Source organism: Anarrhichthys ocellatus, unplaced genomic scaffold (genome assembly GCF_004355925.1).
Source record: "Anarrhichthys ocellatus isolate YVR2014 unplaced genomic scaffold, GSC_Weel_1.0 scaffold110, whole genome shotgun sequence".
NCBI classification, from domain to species: Eukaryota; Metazoa; Chordata; class Actinopteri; order Perciformes; family Anarhichadidae; genus Anarrhichthys; species Anarrhichthys ocellatus.
Window position 1 is genome coordinate 199943 of NW_022280140.1, and position 14744 is coordinate 214686.

Here is a 14744-nt window from a genome sequence, read left to right on the forward strand (position 1 = left end):
TAAATCTCTGTGAATTTTAATGTATAATCCTGAATTTTTCACTATTCAAACTTTCTCGTGGAATCGAAAAACGAAAAGAAGAAAAAACAAACATTTGTATTCTCTAAACAGAGCTGATGGATGCAATCAAAGAGAAAAGAGGAAACCGCATGTCAGAAGGCAATGATGTCATAGTGCTGACTTATGATGTCATGCTGCGTATGTGTGTAAATGTACATGCGTCCGTTTTAATTTGTGTGTCTCTCAGTGTCTTCTTCTTCTTCTTCTTCTTCTTAGGAATGCTGAAACCTCATTTTTGACCAAACTTCGGGTCACAAAGACGACTTAAAAGGCCCGAGTTGCCCGTCGTTAACGTGTTCATATCAACTTGTGATGACATTATTTTTTTTTTTATTTATTTATTTTTTTAAAGGCCTGTCATCGTTTAATTGAAGAAAAATGTAAGAAAAAAAAGGACGATGATCAATCACAGCTTTCCTTGTTGAGCTACCTTCACCAAAGCGAGGACTTTTGAAAGTGTAAATTATCGAAGGCTTGTTACATTGTGTCGAGTTTTTGTTGGTATTGAAATAGAAGTGAAACAGCCGAGTGGCTCGTTTGTGACGTCACGAATCACTCGGTTGACGAGTTTGTGTCTTTGCTGAATATGTATCGGCAAAAAAAGGCGATTTTGAACAACCAGAACTTTAAGGAGGCACAAAAAGGTAGACACAGTATTGACAGCGTCTTCACAGTTGCATCAGTGTTTTTGTTGTTTTTTTTGCTGCTGAAGAGTGTCGTAGAGGAGAATGTATCGTGACTTGCATTTGGCTAACAGGACTGGACAGGCTCCGTGGTTTTTACAATGAAAACATCTTTAAACTTTTAGAAGAGAAAGAGAGAGGGCGGGGGGGGTGCTGACATGTAAGTGATGTGAAAATTCCGTTGTATTTTTAATGTCTCATCTCTCCTCATACCTCCAAAGGTCTGATACAGATGTTGTAATCCACTTTCAGTTAATTGCCCCCCCCCCCCCTGATAAAACTGCGTGTATGAGTGTGTTAACCACTGGGGGGGCATGGGCATATTTGTATTCTCAAAGCTACTCTGCATACCTCAAATTGTATGATACATTTATTTATTACATCCCCTTATACGTCTATTTCCAAGAATATCCAAACAAAGGTCTCACAGATGTGCAACCCTTTTTGTTATCGGTGATCGGTTCTTGCGTTTGTAGAAACCATACTGTTTAATTGATAATAACAATTAAAGAAAATCCCACTAAACCTTGTTTGTGTCTTTTGTGATGCAATTTGACTCTTTTTTTTTTTGACAGAAAAGTGTTTGAAAAATGTGAGGATTTGCTGCTTTTTTCTGTTTATGACATTGTATCTTTGGGTTTGGGAGTGTTGATTAGACAAATTAACTATTTTTAACACTTTTTTTTGGGACATTTTAGCCAAAATCTGCTGATCAACTGATTGATTTATCGTTTCATCGCTTTAATATCTTCTCATTCAATCAAACTGCCCCAAAACTACAAAATACTGTTCTGTTTGGTACCAAAATGTATTGTTTTTCTTTTTTTGTATTGTATTTTCTTCATAACAAATTCTATCTAATTTGAACACATTTTCAAACATCTTTTCATGAAATTAAATATAGTTTCCCAGAGAATACAACGGACCCTCACTGTGGTTTCAATGGGAGTCAATGAGTGGGTGGGGGGGGGGAAGTAAGCGTGTGTGTGTGTGTGTGTGTGTGTGTGTGTCGATGCCAACTATTGTGTTTCTGGTGTTTCTACACCCAAGGGAGCAATTTCAGGCTCTGCACAGGGGAGCAACACCTCTCCCCCCCCCCCCCAAATTATTAAATTCATTAGGGCCCTTAAATTAAGAAAGTGAGGAGAATCCCAGGAGAGAGACCATCGTTATTAAGGCGGGCCCAAATTCACTGCTGTCTACTTGACACCTCGTGTGCCCTTTAAACTGGTTTGATGCCACACTTTAAATGTAAAATATTTATGTAAGAAGTGGAGAAACGATCAATACTTTTATGGATGTAAGAGCTCAACAGACAATGAATAGATTTAGTTTGATTTGTCCCTTTACTAGTCCTCTTGAGCTTTTATTTATTCATTTAATATACAGAATATTATTATTATTACTATAGTGTTAATATTCCCACAACACGGAATAAAAATATAACCCAGCAGGTGTATTACTTGGTACCCAAATAGTTTTTCAATATGCACACATTAAAACACACCCACACGCCGGCGACAGTCGGACTGTAATAATAACTTTAATTGAATGCAAATTAGGCAGTAGGCAAACACACACACGCACACACACACCTTGTAATGTTATGCAGCATGCGCCGTAATGATATCCTTTAATTGACTCATTAACATTTCACACATTTGGTGAGAAAACACGCACACACACACTTCAGTGTCAGAATGCACTGTTGTCTTTTTTTAGAATGGAATGAAAACACACACGCACACACACACACAGGGTTTATTTATTCATGAGCATCATGCAGGATTGAATCCATATTTTTGCGAACAGGAAAAAGGTGCAATAGGTGGTTTTGTTTCAGTGGTCGCGGCTGGACAGACCGACATGTTCCCGGCTCTACCCGGAACCATTATGCAGACAGGGAACTACCATTTTAACGCTAGCAGCAGCAGCAGCAGCAGCATCGGAGGAGCCGCCGTCGTCTCCACAGAGGAGGAGGAGGAGGAGGAGGAGTGGTGCTGCTGCTGGAGGGGGGGGACACCTAAATCTGACACGGGGCGGAAAACACAGAGGAGGAGAAAAGAGGGAAAAACACGACGGAAACAAAACAAAAGAAGCGGCTTTTTTTTTTTTTTTTTTCCTCTCTCGGTGAAGCGGAGCGTTGAGCCGGTGGAGCAGTGACACCAGAGGCGGAAAGACAATGAACATATCGGGGGGAACTAGTTTTTGTTAGCGGGTGAAAAAAAAGCAGCCCGATGGAGAACCAGAGGCCCTTCACGGTGTTTTTCCGTGGATGAAGAAAAAGGCCCCGCTGACACACTGCGTGCTCGATGTTTTCGCACTTTTACTCCCGTGTGTCTGAGCTTGTTCTTGTGTGTGCGCACCTAGCCGTCGTATGCTACAAGGTAAAGAAAACAAACAAAAAACAACAAAAACAAAAGCCCTTTAGAGTTGGCTAATTTGCTAGCTAGCCGAGCTAGCTAAGCTAAGCGCTCGAGCTAAGCTAGCTAGCGTTATGCCATGCAACCGGGATACCTTCCTTTAGGGCAGTTTAGTGATGCTTATCAGTATTATTATTATTAGTACACACATTATAGCTTAATTTAAAAAAAATAACCTCTTTGTGTGTCTGTGTTTTTATTTAAATGAGGCACAAATCATGACAGTTGAAGTGCAACATTTTGTCAGTTGGTTGAACGTTACGCTAGCTGAGTTGATCGATGGATGCTAAGCAGGCGCTGGTGAGTTTGTACACGTCTTAACCTTCTCGTTCATCGGCACATCTGTTTCAGTCTGTCGGCCTAAAGTTACCGGTTGTCCGCGGACCGTTTCACCCCCACGAACAGCTGCGTGGGAGCTTCAGACCTGTGGATCAGCCGGTAAGATGTGTGTGTGTGGGGGGGGGGGGGGGGGATAAAAAAATAAACAACATGCAATCACGCTCCTCCTTGTGTCAACCTAACTGTTTAAGTTAGTTTAATTAGCTCCGGTGTGTCACTCCTGTGCTCCTCCCGGCAGAATAAGTGTTTTCTTCATGGAGATCCAGCTAATAAACATGCACCTGATCACTCAGTGGAGGCTTGTTTTTTGCAAACACTGATTGTGTGTAAAAAGTTTTCAAAGATTTGTTTTCCTCTAATCTGAAAAGTTGCATTGTACTTTCTTTAAGTTTTAAATGAAAGACACGTGACTTTAATAAACAAGCTGCTCTGATATTGTGTCACTACTGTAGGAGCATCAATAGTGTACTGATCCAAGTACTTATACATAGTTATAGTAATTGTTGAATGAAACATAGATATATTTGGATGTCTGTGACACTGTAATAAAGTAAATTAATTAGAAATATATTATTATTGCACTAGAATCCATGTTGAGCTCCTGCAGTATGTCATACGTCACATGACAAAATATTTGCCGACCTGAAAATTGAGTAATAACTTGAGAAACCTGCTGTACACAGTGATGCTGTGATTGTTGTGCATTTTTTTGTATGTTGGATACGAGTTAGACATGTTTCCTCACAGAGGAAATAGCTTTATCAGCAGGTGTTTTTAAAACTAATGCCGGCTGTTAGGAAGCTGTGCTGTGGTGGCCGATACTGATGCTAAGATCATTTTTCCTAAATGTCTTACCCGTAATGCTTCAAATGCACTCGTCACTGCTACATTGGCTCTTTTTTGATTTACTTTGTAAGATAGTAAATTTGTCATGTAGTAGAGATAGCAGATGGAGATTAGCAGACACAGATTGGTGACAAATAAATGTTAAAGACGATGTGAAGTTTCTTCAGTGTCAGACTTCACTTAAACATTGCTTTCCTGACTTTGTTAAACAAAAAGGAACCATTAAAGATGGATATATATTTTGTTATTAATTATTTTTATATTACGATAATAAATCAGACACCAGCAACTTTGTACAGAATCTTTAAATCATTTTTGTGTGTAAACCTTTTTTAATGCGGCAACAAATTGGTTAAAATCTTAAAATTCCAGTAAATATTGTATATAAACATAGAATTTAATTCCATTGTCATTGATACCCAATCCAGCTGTTTATAGTTGGTATCGGACAGATGTCTATCGGTGCATTTACTATTTGTATTTTATTTTGATGTCACAGGATCAATAAGAGAATATTTTAAATGAATTCCCTCTTAATGTTTTCAGTCAGAAAAGTAAATCAAAGGTTTTAGTTACAGGTACCATACCTCTCACACCAGTTCAACATCAGATAACAAAACCTAATGGAAATATAATTTCTACTCGCTGTCAAACATTCATTTATTTGTTTGTTTTTTGAAGGTAGAAAGGTTTAGTTTTATTTTTTTCACCAACCAAACCACACCAAACAGACTTGAAAGGCGGTCGCTAAGAATCGCACGCTGTTAGGAGGAAACAATCGGTCAACAACTAAAATGTTGCAACAAAGTTTTCCCATTGAACAAATCCGAGGTCGGTCTGTTGAGGGAAGTCTTCGTGCATCACTGGACGGGCGGTCACGTTTCACAGAGAGACCTCGTCTGGTTCAAAGAGAACTAATCGGTCGGGAATAAAACCTGCAGACTCTCGGTCCTGCTGGTTCTCTGTCCGACCAGCTGATTTACCTGCACTCACCTGGTGTAACAGGTCTGAACTAGTTCATCTGGCAGAGAGCAAGAAGGAAACTCCAGACCAGTGTGACGGCCTCATGCTGCGTACTGAGAAATGAATTGATGTCAAAATCTGCAAAAGTGACGTTTTTTTTTATCCTTTTCTTGTAGTTTCTTAGGTTGTTTTAGTTTTTTTACTTCATTGAATTACAAAACGACAACATAGTTGGTTTGGCCTTACACTTGGATGCCCTTTATATGAGTATTCTCCACAGGATACGCACTCTGTACGTAGATGTGACGGCACATATACGGATGTTTGGCTTCTCTGGTTTCTGTCTCGGGGGAGAGGAAGGTCAGAGTTAACCTCCGTCTTTAAAAAAGAAAGACGCATCACTGACGCTAGACAGACACTGGAACAGTCTGGAGTCGCTATTGTTTTGATCGGGGTGGAAAAAGCAGCAGGTTGTTGCCTACAGTGAAAGACAGAAGCATCGTTTATTATCTTAGAGATGATGTCTTTGTGTGTTCATCTTTGCAAAATAATTAACAGTATTCAGACGCTTTGAATCAAATGTATAAAGCTAGTTTTTAAATCTAGTTTTGTCTTAAAATTGCGGTCGTAGAAGCTCACTTGGTGTAATATTAGCAGAATATTACTCTTTCGGTTAACCGTGTCAAACTGTACTTCTCTATGCTTCACCCACGTTTAGATGAATACATTTTCTCCCTAATTGGATATAAAACATTTTTTTTTTTTTTTTAGATCAAATTAGGAACATAATCAGTGAAGTTAATTGAAAAAGTCAATCTCTAAATATCAGATTACTTTTTTGACTGAAGGAATTCACTGTTTTGCTCTCGCACACAAAGACGCTGTCCACCAGACTACCTTCTTTATAGCTGGCATTTAGTTGTGTGTGTGTGTTGGAGGCGACCGGCGGCCATGTTGTCCAGCAGGAGCTGGACAGGAGTCGTGTGGCATTTTGAGCCACCGCTCTCATTCCTTTCCCCTCTGTCGGCTCTGTCTGCCACTCTACTGGTGTCTATATAGTGTGAAGATACAAATACCAGTCGAATCGTACCCATCAACCAGTATAGCGATAACATTTTCTAATTATTGCAACAAAATTGCAGTTTAATAATTGGAAACCAGTGATGAATGTTGATTTTTCACGTCTTCTTTTTGTCTCCGATACATTTTCTTGATTCCTACTGTGATTATTTGTCAGCTTTGTCTCTCGTAACTTAACACTGATGTGATTAAAGCTGCTCTCTCTTCTGAAAACAGTAACAGAAAGAGACCAGTTGTACAACCACACCGTATTTTGTATATTTATAAGAACTAAAGAAAACCCCTTGCACACAGTGGAGTTATGAGTTCACATCAGCGGTTGGTTCGTTGGGTTCAGGCGGCCGATATTAGAAATCCGGCTGAAGAATAACATTTTACCAGTTTGAACAAACAAACCAAAAGGCCCGATCGCTTTACAAGATTTCAACACAAAAATATTTTCTCTCATCGGGCCTCTGAGTGGATGTTCAGTATGAAGAGGATGCAATTTCCTCTTCCGCTGAGATGTATTTTTAGCCAAAAGGTTTAGATTTCAGTGACTATAGTTACACTTTATTTTGAAAATGAGATGTATAACACTTACCACCCTTTTGGAATAAAACCTTCAAGTTTGCAATATGCAGTAATGCATCAGTCAAAACTACAGGCACCAGGAGCACCTGACGGTCTCAACAGGAAGTGAACATTAGAGTTACTGGCAAACGTTAAATAATACAATTAAAAGATGTTTATCTACAGCTAAATCAATGTGTTGTAAACAGACTTGTTATTTCGGTTCCCTTTGAGACGTTCAGCATCCGGAATGAGCAACACAGTGTTGTTGAACTCTGCGTACCAAAAAGTGTTTTGTTTATCTGCTCCGTATGAAGTCGCCGAATCACTAACTGACATTATTGTTTCTCTTCTCATTCTTCAGGTTCCAATAACTCCATGAGGGGACGGACGGGCAGTGAAGCAGCGGTTCATGCTCCACTGAAGTAACGGACACAAAAATAAAATCAGCGTACGGTTATGGAAGACTTTAAAGAAACACTACAGACTCTTTTTAAATTTTTTTAGTATGATTTAGTTTTTTGCCTATTTATGAACCTTTTTTTATATAACATCCCACAGAAGCACTTGAAGCATCGGCTTCTGTTGGATTATAGGGGTTTGTTGGATCTTTTGGGGTCCGCACTACCTCTGAAAATCCCCTGACAAGGGGTCACCGCTGGTTCCAGCAATCACAGGCTCGGTGCACGTGGCAGTTGTGGCCACGTGGCACTTTGCCCCCAGCTGTATTGGAAGATGTTCCAGTTCAGCAAGTACCCCATGGACATCTTAGAGATGCTGAGTGGACACCAGGCCCACCAGTTCAAAGGCCTCGGGTTGGATCGACAACTGAGCCACCAGCAGCAGGTCCAGCTGCAGCATCAACAGCAGCTCCAGCAGCAGCACCAGCCCTCCGTCGATGGCTCGGGGAGCCTCCTGTCCGGCCTCGGCCTCGGACCCCTCCAGAGCTCTCGGAGCAATGCCTTCGCCGACTCGTCGTCGTTGTTCGCCAAGATGAGCGCCCCTCCCCCATCCATCTCCCACCAGAGCCAGTCGTCCTCGTCTCACAGCTCCCGGAAGTCCAGCAAGATGAGCAGCAGTAGCAGCGGGAGCTCGGGGTACCCCCAGTTCATGCGGCCCTTTCACCCGGCCGAGGCTGCGCTGGCTCAGGAGCAGCTCCACTCGGGGATGGGCCGGTTTGACTTTGGCGGGAGCAGCAGCGGTGGCGGCGCGGGGGTCATCGGCGGGGTCGTCACGCCCGCACCCCCGCCTCCGCCGCTGCATCCGGGTCTCTCTGTCCCCCAGCCCTCCCCCGGTCCCCCCTCTTCCTCACCCTCCCCCTCGTCGGCCTCCAACAACCCCTCCGGCAGCACTGCGGTCCCCTTAGTCGGCCAGTCGGATCCCCGCAGCCTCCACCAGCAGTTCAGCTGCATGCTCGCCGCCAACCAGTACTTCCTGTCAGGCGTCCCCACCAACAGCAGCCTCGAGCAGTTCCTCGTCCAGCAAGGCACTCACAACCACTTGGGCTTGGGTCTGGGCCAGGGGTCCGAGTCAAACTCGGCCCTGGCCCCTCCCCCGGCCCTCCACTCCTCGCACAGCCACAGCCACGCAGGTCCACCGCCTCAGCAGCAACAGCAGCAGCTCACCCCCCACGCCTTATCTCATCCACACAGCCACGCTCACCACCCGCACCCACTCCACCCAGCTCCCCAGCCCGCCCCGCTGGGTGGCTTTGATTTCCAAGGCATTCCGGTCCTTTCCTCGAACCAGATCGCGTCACTAATGCAGCAGGAGGCCGGCCTTCCCCTTCCACTGCCTTTACACCTGTCCCTCTCTAAGGACGACGCGAAGACGGGGGACAGCTCGTCGTCGTCCGCCTCGAGCGGAGGGAGCAGGAGAAAGAAAGCGATGGCGGGCTACTTGCCGCAGAGGAAATCGGAAAGCAGCAGTCAAAGCAGCAGCACTGTTGGTAACTGCCACAACAGCAGCTCGAGTGGGCACAGTCAGAGCTCCTCATCGGGCCTCGTGGGAGGAGGATCTGGGGGTGTCGGGATAAGTGGCGAGCCGCCGCATTCCTCGCTCCTCTCCTCGTCCTCGCAGCAGTCGTCCTCCACCGTCTCCTCCTCTTCGTCTGCCCCTCCCTCCTCCAACTCCACCTCTGTGCTTGTAGCCAACGGTAACCAACAGTTGTCCAAATCCCAGGACAGCCACAGTAATAGTTCGTCCGGCCAGCCCGAACCGGAACCCCTTTACCACTGTGGTGAATGTGGCAAAACCTTCACCCACCTCTCCAGCCTTCGACGGCATCTCCGCAGCCACGGCTTGACGCCAGAAAGCCAAAGCAGGAAGTCGGACTGTAACTCTCCCAGTCCAGAGAGGATATTTTGCTGTGGCGAGTGTGGGAAGAGATTTAAAAAGAGGGGTCACCTCATCCAACACAGCGTCACCCACTCGGAAAACCGGCCTTTTGTCTGCACCATCTGCCAAAAGTCCTTCAACCGGCGAGAGTCTCTCACGAGACACGAGAAGATTCACGACGAGAAGCCTTTCCGCTGCCCGGCTTGCGGGCGTTGCTTCCGCGAGAGCACCTCTCTTCTGAACCACGCCGCATCAGGCGCCTGCGGCAAACCTCCCCGGAGTTCAAAAAATCGGGCCAACAGCGGAGGGAGCGGCTCGTCCTCCAACCCGAGCAGCAGTAAAATGGGAAGCAGCGGGGACAGAGTGGGAGTCCCAAACGATGGGGCAGCAATGACTAATGACAAGTATGCACCGGATTATTCCAGAAATCGCTACCAGAGCCAGTCGTCCTACAACAGCGGGGTCGATGACTACAGGCGATCGCAATCTTCGTCTCTGTACTCGTCTGAGAGTACGCTAGCCAGTGAAATGAGCAGCCAGACTCTGCGTAAGGCCCCTTTAGCTCCAACTCTTCACCCCCACCCACAGAGCCAGCAGCAGCAACAACAGCAGCAGCAGCAGCAACACCACCATCACCATCACCACCACCAACCGCCGCCGCCACCACCGCAGCCACACCTCCCCCTCTCCTCCCTATTGGATGATTCGGAGGACGAGGTCACCAGCAGCGCGATGTCGGCCATCGCCGCTGCCGCCGCAGCCTCCTGTGATATAAACTCAGAAGGCCGGGAAGGAGAGAGGAGGGATATCATCGGAGGCCTGCTGGGGGGGTTGGGGTTTGGTAACATGGGTGGACCGTCATCCACGTCGGGCCTCAACGGGTCCACCATGCCTTTGACCCACCCGAGCCAGCCCCACGCGAAGCCCAGGAGGCCGAGGAAGCCCCGAGAGAAGAGGGACCCGAGCAACCTTGTCAGGAGGCGGAGGAGCCCCGCGCCCCCAGGGGACGGGACGGAGAGGCCGTACAGCTGCCAGATCTGTTGCAAGCGCTTCAGACGGGCGGAGACCCTGCGGCGCCACAACCGCGTCCACACGGGGGAGAAGCCTCACGCCTGCGACGTGTGCGGCAAAATGTTCCGCGAGCCTTTCCACCTCACCAAGCATCTGACCGTGCACTCGGGTCAGAAGAACTACAAATGCAATCTATGCGGTAAGATGTTTGCCTACGCACAGAGCCTGGTGAGACACGGAAAGCTGCACAGAAAAGGTGAGATTGACAGCCAGGGGAGGAGAGTTAAAGGTGCTGCTGCTGCCGCCGCTGCTGCCGCCATCAGCCAAGTGGCCACCTCGGGAAACCCTGACTACTTCTCAACCTGCTCCCAAGGAGAAAAGTCTCCGACGTCCGGCACCCCCTCTCAGAGGCTTTATACCTGCACCGTGTGCTGGAAGTCATTCCGGCACTATTTCCACCTCACGGCACACCAGCAGACGATCCACGGTGGCGGGGTCGGCCTGGAGAAGTCCTTTCGCTGCGACGTGTGCGGTAAAGCCTTCGCCTACTCCAACAGCTTGGTGCGCCACAAGCTGTCTCAGCACGGCATCGACCGCAGCGGCCAGCGCGTCAACCAGCCCCAACCCACCGGGTACTCGCCACTCTTCTATGATTCTGGATCAGGCTCCAACTACGCCGGGTCATCTCATATGCAGCAAGGGAACTCTGGGCCGCAGCAGCATCAACAACAGCAACCGCAGCAACAACAACAACCGCAACAACAACCGCATCAGCAGCTGCAGCACCCTTTTCACTACCGCTCAAAAAACTACCAAAAGCGGCATGGACAAACAAGAAAGCAAAGGAAAAAAAAAAGGCGCGTGCTGATCCACAGCATCATGAGAGACGGAAAGCTGGTGGGTGTCCCCCTGAGTAAAGACACCCGCAAGAAGCTGCTGGTCCTGAGGAAGAGGAGGGGCCGACTGCAGGCACAGCTCAAGAAAAAGAAGATCCTGGCCCAGCTGAGGGTGAAGGGCGGCCTGATGAGGGTCAAGTGGTGGAGCGGCGGCGCCGTCAGAGTCACGGGGCTCACCTCGATGGACGTCCCCATCAAGCGCTTCCCCTGCCCCATCTGCCCCAGCGCCACGTACGCCAAGCAGGGCTCCCTGCTGATCCACCACGCCGTCCGGCACCCGCCGAGGAGCTCGGGCCGCCACGCCCGTCTGCGCTGCCAGGTGTGCGGGAGGCGCACCAGCTCGTTACACAAAGCCTTGAAACACAGGGGCCAGCACCTCAAACAAGCTGCGTTCCAATGCCGCCGGTGCCGACACCGCTTCTGGAACCCCGGGCTCCTGGACCGCCACAAGTTCTGCTGCCGGGGGGTGACCGCCGCGGGGAGCTGGGCGCTGATGAAGACGAAATCCCCCCCCGCCACTCGACCAGGCGGAAAGTGACAATTCACCAGTCCAGCTAGCAGTCCCGGTTCTGGTCCAGCCGGAGAGATCAACAGTTCTGACTGAGTACAGTCAGTAGAAACAACAAAAAAACAACAACAAAAAAAACTGTTTTCTAGACTAGATTGTTTTGATGTTTTATTTTTTTTAAATAATCCAAGAAGCGAGCAAGAAGTTTTTAACAGAACAAGGAGGGAGGACGGAGGGTTTAGTGTAACTACGTAACACCCCCACACATCTGTATCCTTAACTTACTGCAGCAAACGGTCGTCGATTCATTAGAGCGGACTTCAAAAGGCCAGAAATCACAACCACCCTCATCTGTGTCCGTTTTTCCTGAGGTGGAGGAACTTCTATTTTTCCCCATTAGCAGTGTTAATTATGGATTTGGAAGGTGGCCGTAGTTGTGAGGTACCTTTTCAGTACCGGTGTATTGTTTCCACATTATTCACAGTTAAACCGTGTAGTCCGTGTCTCTTGCTCTGTATGTGTTTATTTGTTACCCCGGTGGAGAATCTCTCACTTTTTATTTTTCATACCGAGATGCCCTCGAGATAAATAGATCTTTTTAAGAGAAACCTAGAAATCCTCATGAAGAGTAAAAGGTGTAATCTGTCAATCAGAAGGAGGAACAGTGTTGACCTTGTTTTTAATGTACACTACTTTTGTCATTTTTTTAACGAGGCGTGGACGGAGGAAACAAACACGACTCAAACTGTTAATGTGTTGAGGATTTGAAAAAGGACAACAGAAATAACCGGAGTGTACTGTACAATTGGTATTATATTTTATTATATATTGATTATTTGCTGTTTTTTACTCCAGGTATCATTTCTTTTATCATCGTTGGTATTGTGTGGGTGGGAGGTGACGAGTTGGGGGACTATCTTTGTAAAACGGCGGGACGAGTATATGTATCGATGTGATATTGTTTCCCTTTTATCTGCTCCCTCATTGCCACAGTTATGCCCAATTTCTGTAACATAAGTGTGTACACATAGTTCATTACTTAGGTCCTGTCCAGACGTGTTCTTTCTTTTCCTCCCTGTAAAACTAAAACATGTAATATTATTACTAAATTACTATCCTTTTCTTTGCCTAAAAGTGAGTTGTTGAAAACCCTCAAATCAAATAAAAAAAAAAAAAAAAATAAATAAATAAAAAATCTGAAATGCTGCTGTTGGTTTAAGTTCATGTTAACAGCAGAAGGCTCCCTTTCTAGATAAATAAGAGAAGTGATTTCACACTTGTGCTTTTGAATTTGGGTTTAAAAAGGTTTTTAATTTTATGAATTGTGTAATACACTATAAAGTTAAAACTTTATAGTTTATTACTACATTTATGGAAAATAGGATTTCCTTGAAAGAAAAGCTCAATTTAATACTTTCCGCAATATATATCGCCTTTCTATTGACAGGATTCAAATGTTTTCATGAGAAGGCTACCAATGAAATATTATCTCTATTTATTACCAAATATGTCTTAAACTTATTGGACATTATTATAAAGCATATGCAGAATTTACAGCCTCTTAAATCAGATAATATTGTGCCAGTCGGCCTTAATTCAAGCTGCTCCTAAATTGATTTTGATCATTTTAATTCCTTCTCGTCCTCACCTTCACGTACATGTATTATAATCATATCCTCACACTTAGTGAAACAGACGGACGAGTTGTAGCAGATGTGTTCGTCGTTGCACCAATCGGATCGTTTAGAAGACGAACGGTGGTTTTCCTTCTCGAGGCTGAACCACAGCAGTGAGTTTAAAAACCAAACCACTAAAATAATGTTTCTTTACTTGCCACTGGTTGTATCTCACCACGCAGATGTGGTTTTATTTTGTGTCTGTTTCAGCCCAACACGTCAATGAGGTTTCACTTCTGGTGAAATAAAAAACAAACATTGTCCCAGATGTTCAGGGTACCGTCACAAGTTCATTCTACTGAAGAAATAGTCCCTGAATCCAAACTATTGATGACATTTATTTCATTGAGTTGTAATTAAGTTGATTAAAACAGTTTGAGTTTCAGACGGACAAGAACACTTTTGAATATTTAGAAGTTTAAAAGCTGTCGAGGTGTAATGATGAAGTTTTAAGAAAATTTTACTTGGACGGGGCTTTTGGTTTACGATGGTTTCTGTTATGACGGTAGAAAACATGGATTATAATAGTTTGGTTCAGTATGTGTATGGATCTGAGGAACATTAAACTATTGCTCCTTTTTATTAATAACCTTTGAACCCCGTGAGGATCCAGCACCACCAGCTCCTCCAGTAGAACTCTCAGAACGACACGAACACAGCAGCTCGTTTCTGATCATTAATACACCGTGTGTATTTTTATCCACTCTTTTCCTCCTGCAGGGATGCTGAAGTGGTTTCCCTCTCTGACACACTGCCTGTCCCTCCTCCCTCCCTCCTTTCCTCCCTCCCTCCCTCCCTCCCTCACAGAGCTGCAGCTCCAGATACATCTGTGATCAGAGCTCAGGTGTTGTGCACCTGGAGCGGTCAGGTGAGCCATTAATGCCTTCATGAGCATCAGCCTGAGGAGACACGTGTCTCATGAAACACTATGTGGAGAAGAGGATGCTCTAGTTGTAAAAGCTATCATTCATTATCCTTTATCTGAAGTAAAATACTGTGAAAATACTCTTATTACAAGTAGAAGTCCTGCATTCAAAACCCTTTTACTTACAGATGCAAGAAAAATACTTAAAGTACTTATTGTGCAGTAAAATGATGATTCATGCTTAATATTACTTCTGCATTAATGTGTATGTTTAATGTTAACTCCTTTGTATACTGTTGGCTCGTTTAAGCTACAGCGATGCATCATATTCTATGAGATGATGTTTGTCCTGTGAGAACCTCAGGCCTCTCAAAAGACTTCTCTCCTTTCAGCTTTGAGACGATGCACTTTAATCTGATCCAAGAGGCTTTTTAAATACAGTTAACACAGCACACAAAGCAATGCCTCCTCCACTTTATTACAGTCAAAATCAATATGAAAAATG

General features: G+C 45.3%; 1 protein-coding gene across 1 annotated transcript; it reads left to right on the plus strand.

Moving 5' to 3' along the window:
• Positions 1-2589: 2589 nt before the first annotated feature.
• Positions 2590-12904, plus strand: znf865 (zinc finger protein 865). The gene is made up of 3 exons (XM_031876511.1): positions 2590-3130; positions 3518-3604; positions 7311-12904. Exon 3 carries the CDS (start codon positions 7682-7684, stop codon positions 11726-11728), a length of 4047 nt encoding a protein of 1348 aa, XP_031732371.1. The 5' UTR covers positions 2590-3130; positions 3518-3604; positions 7311-7681; the 3' UTR covers positions 11729-12904.
• Positions 12905-14744: the final 1840 nt, after the last annotated feature.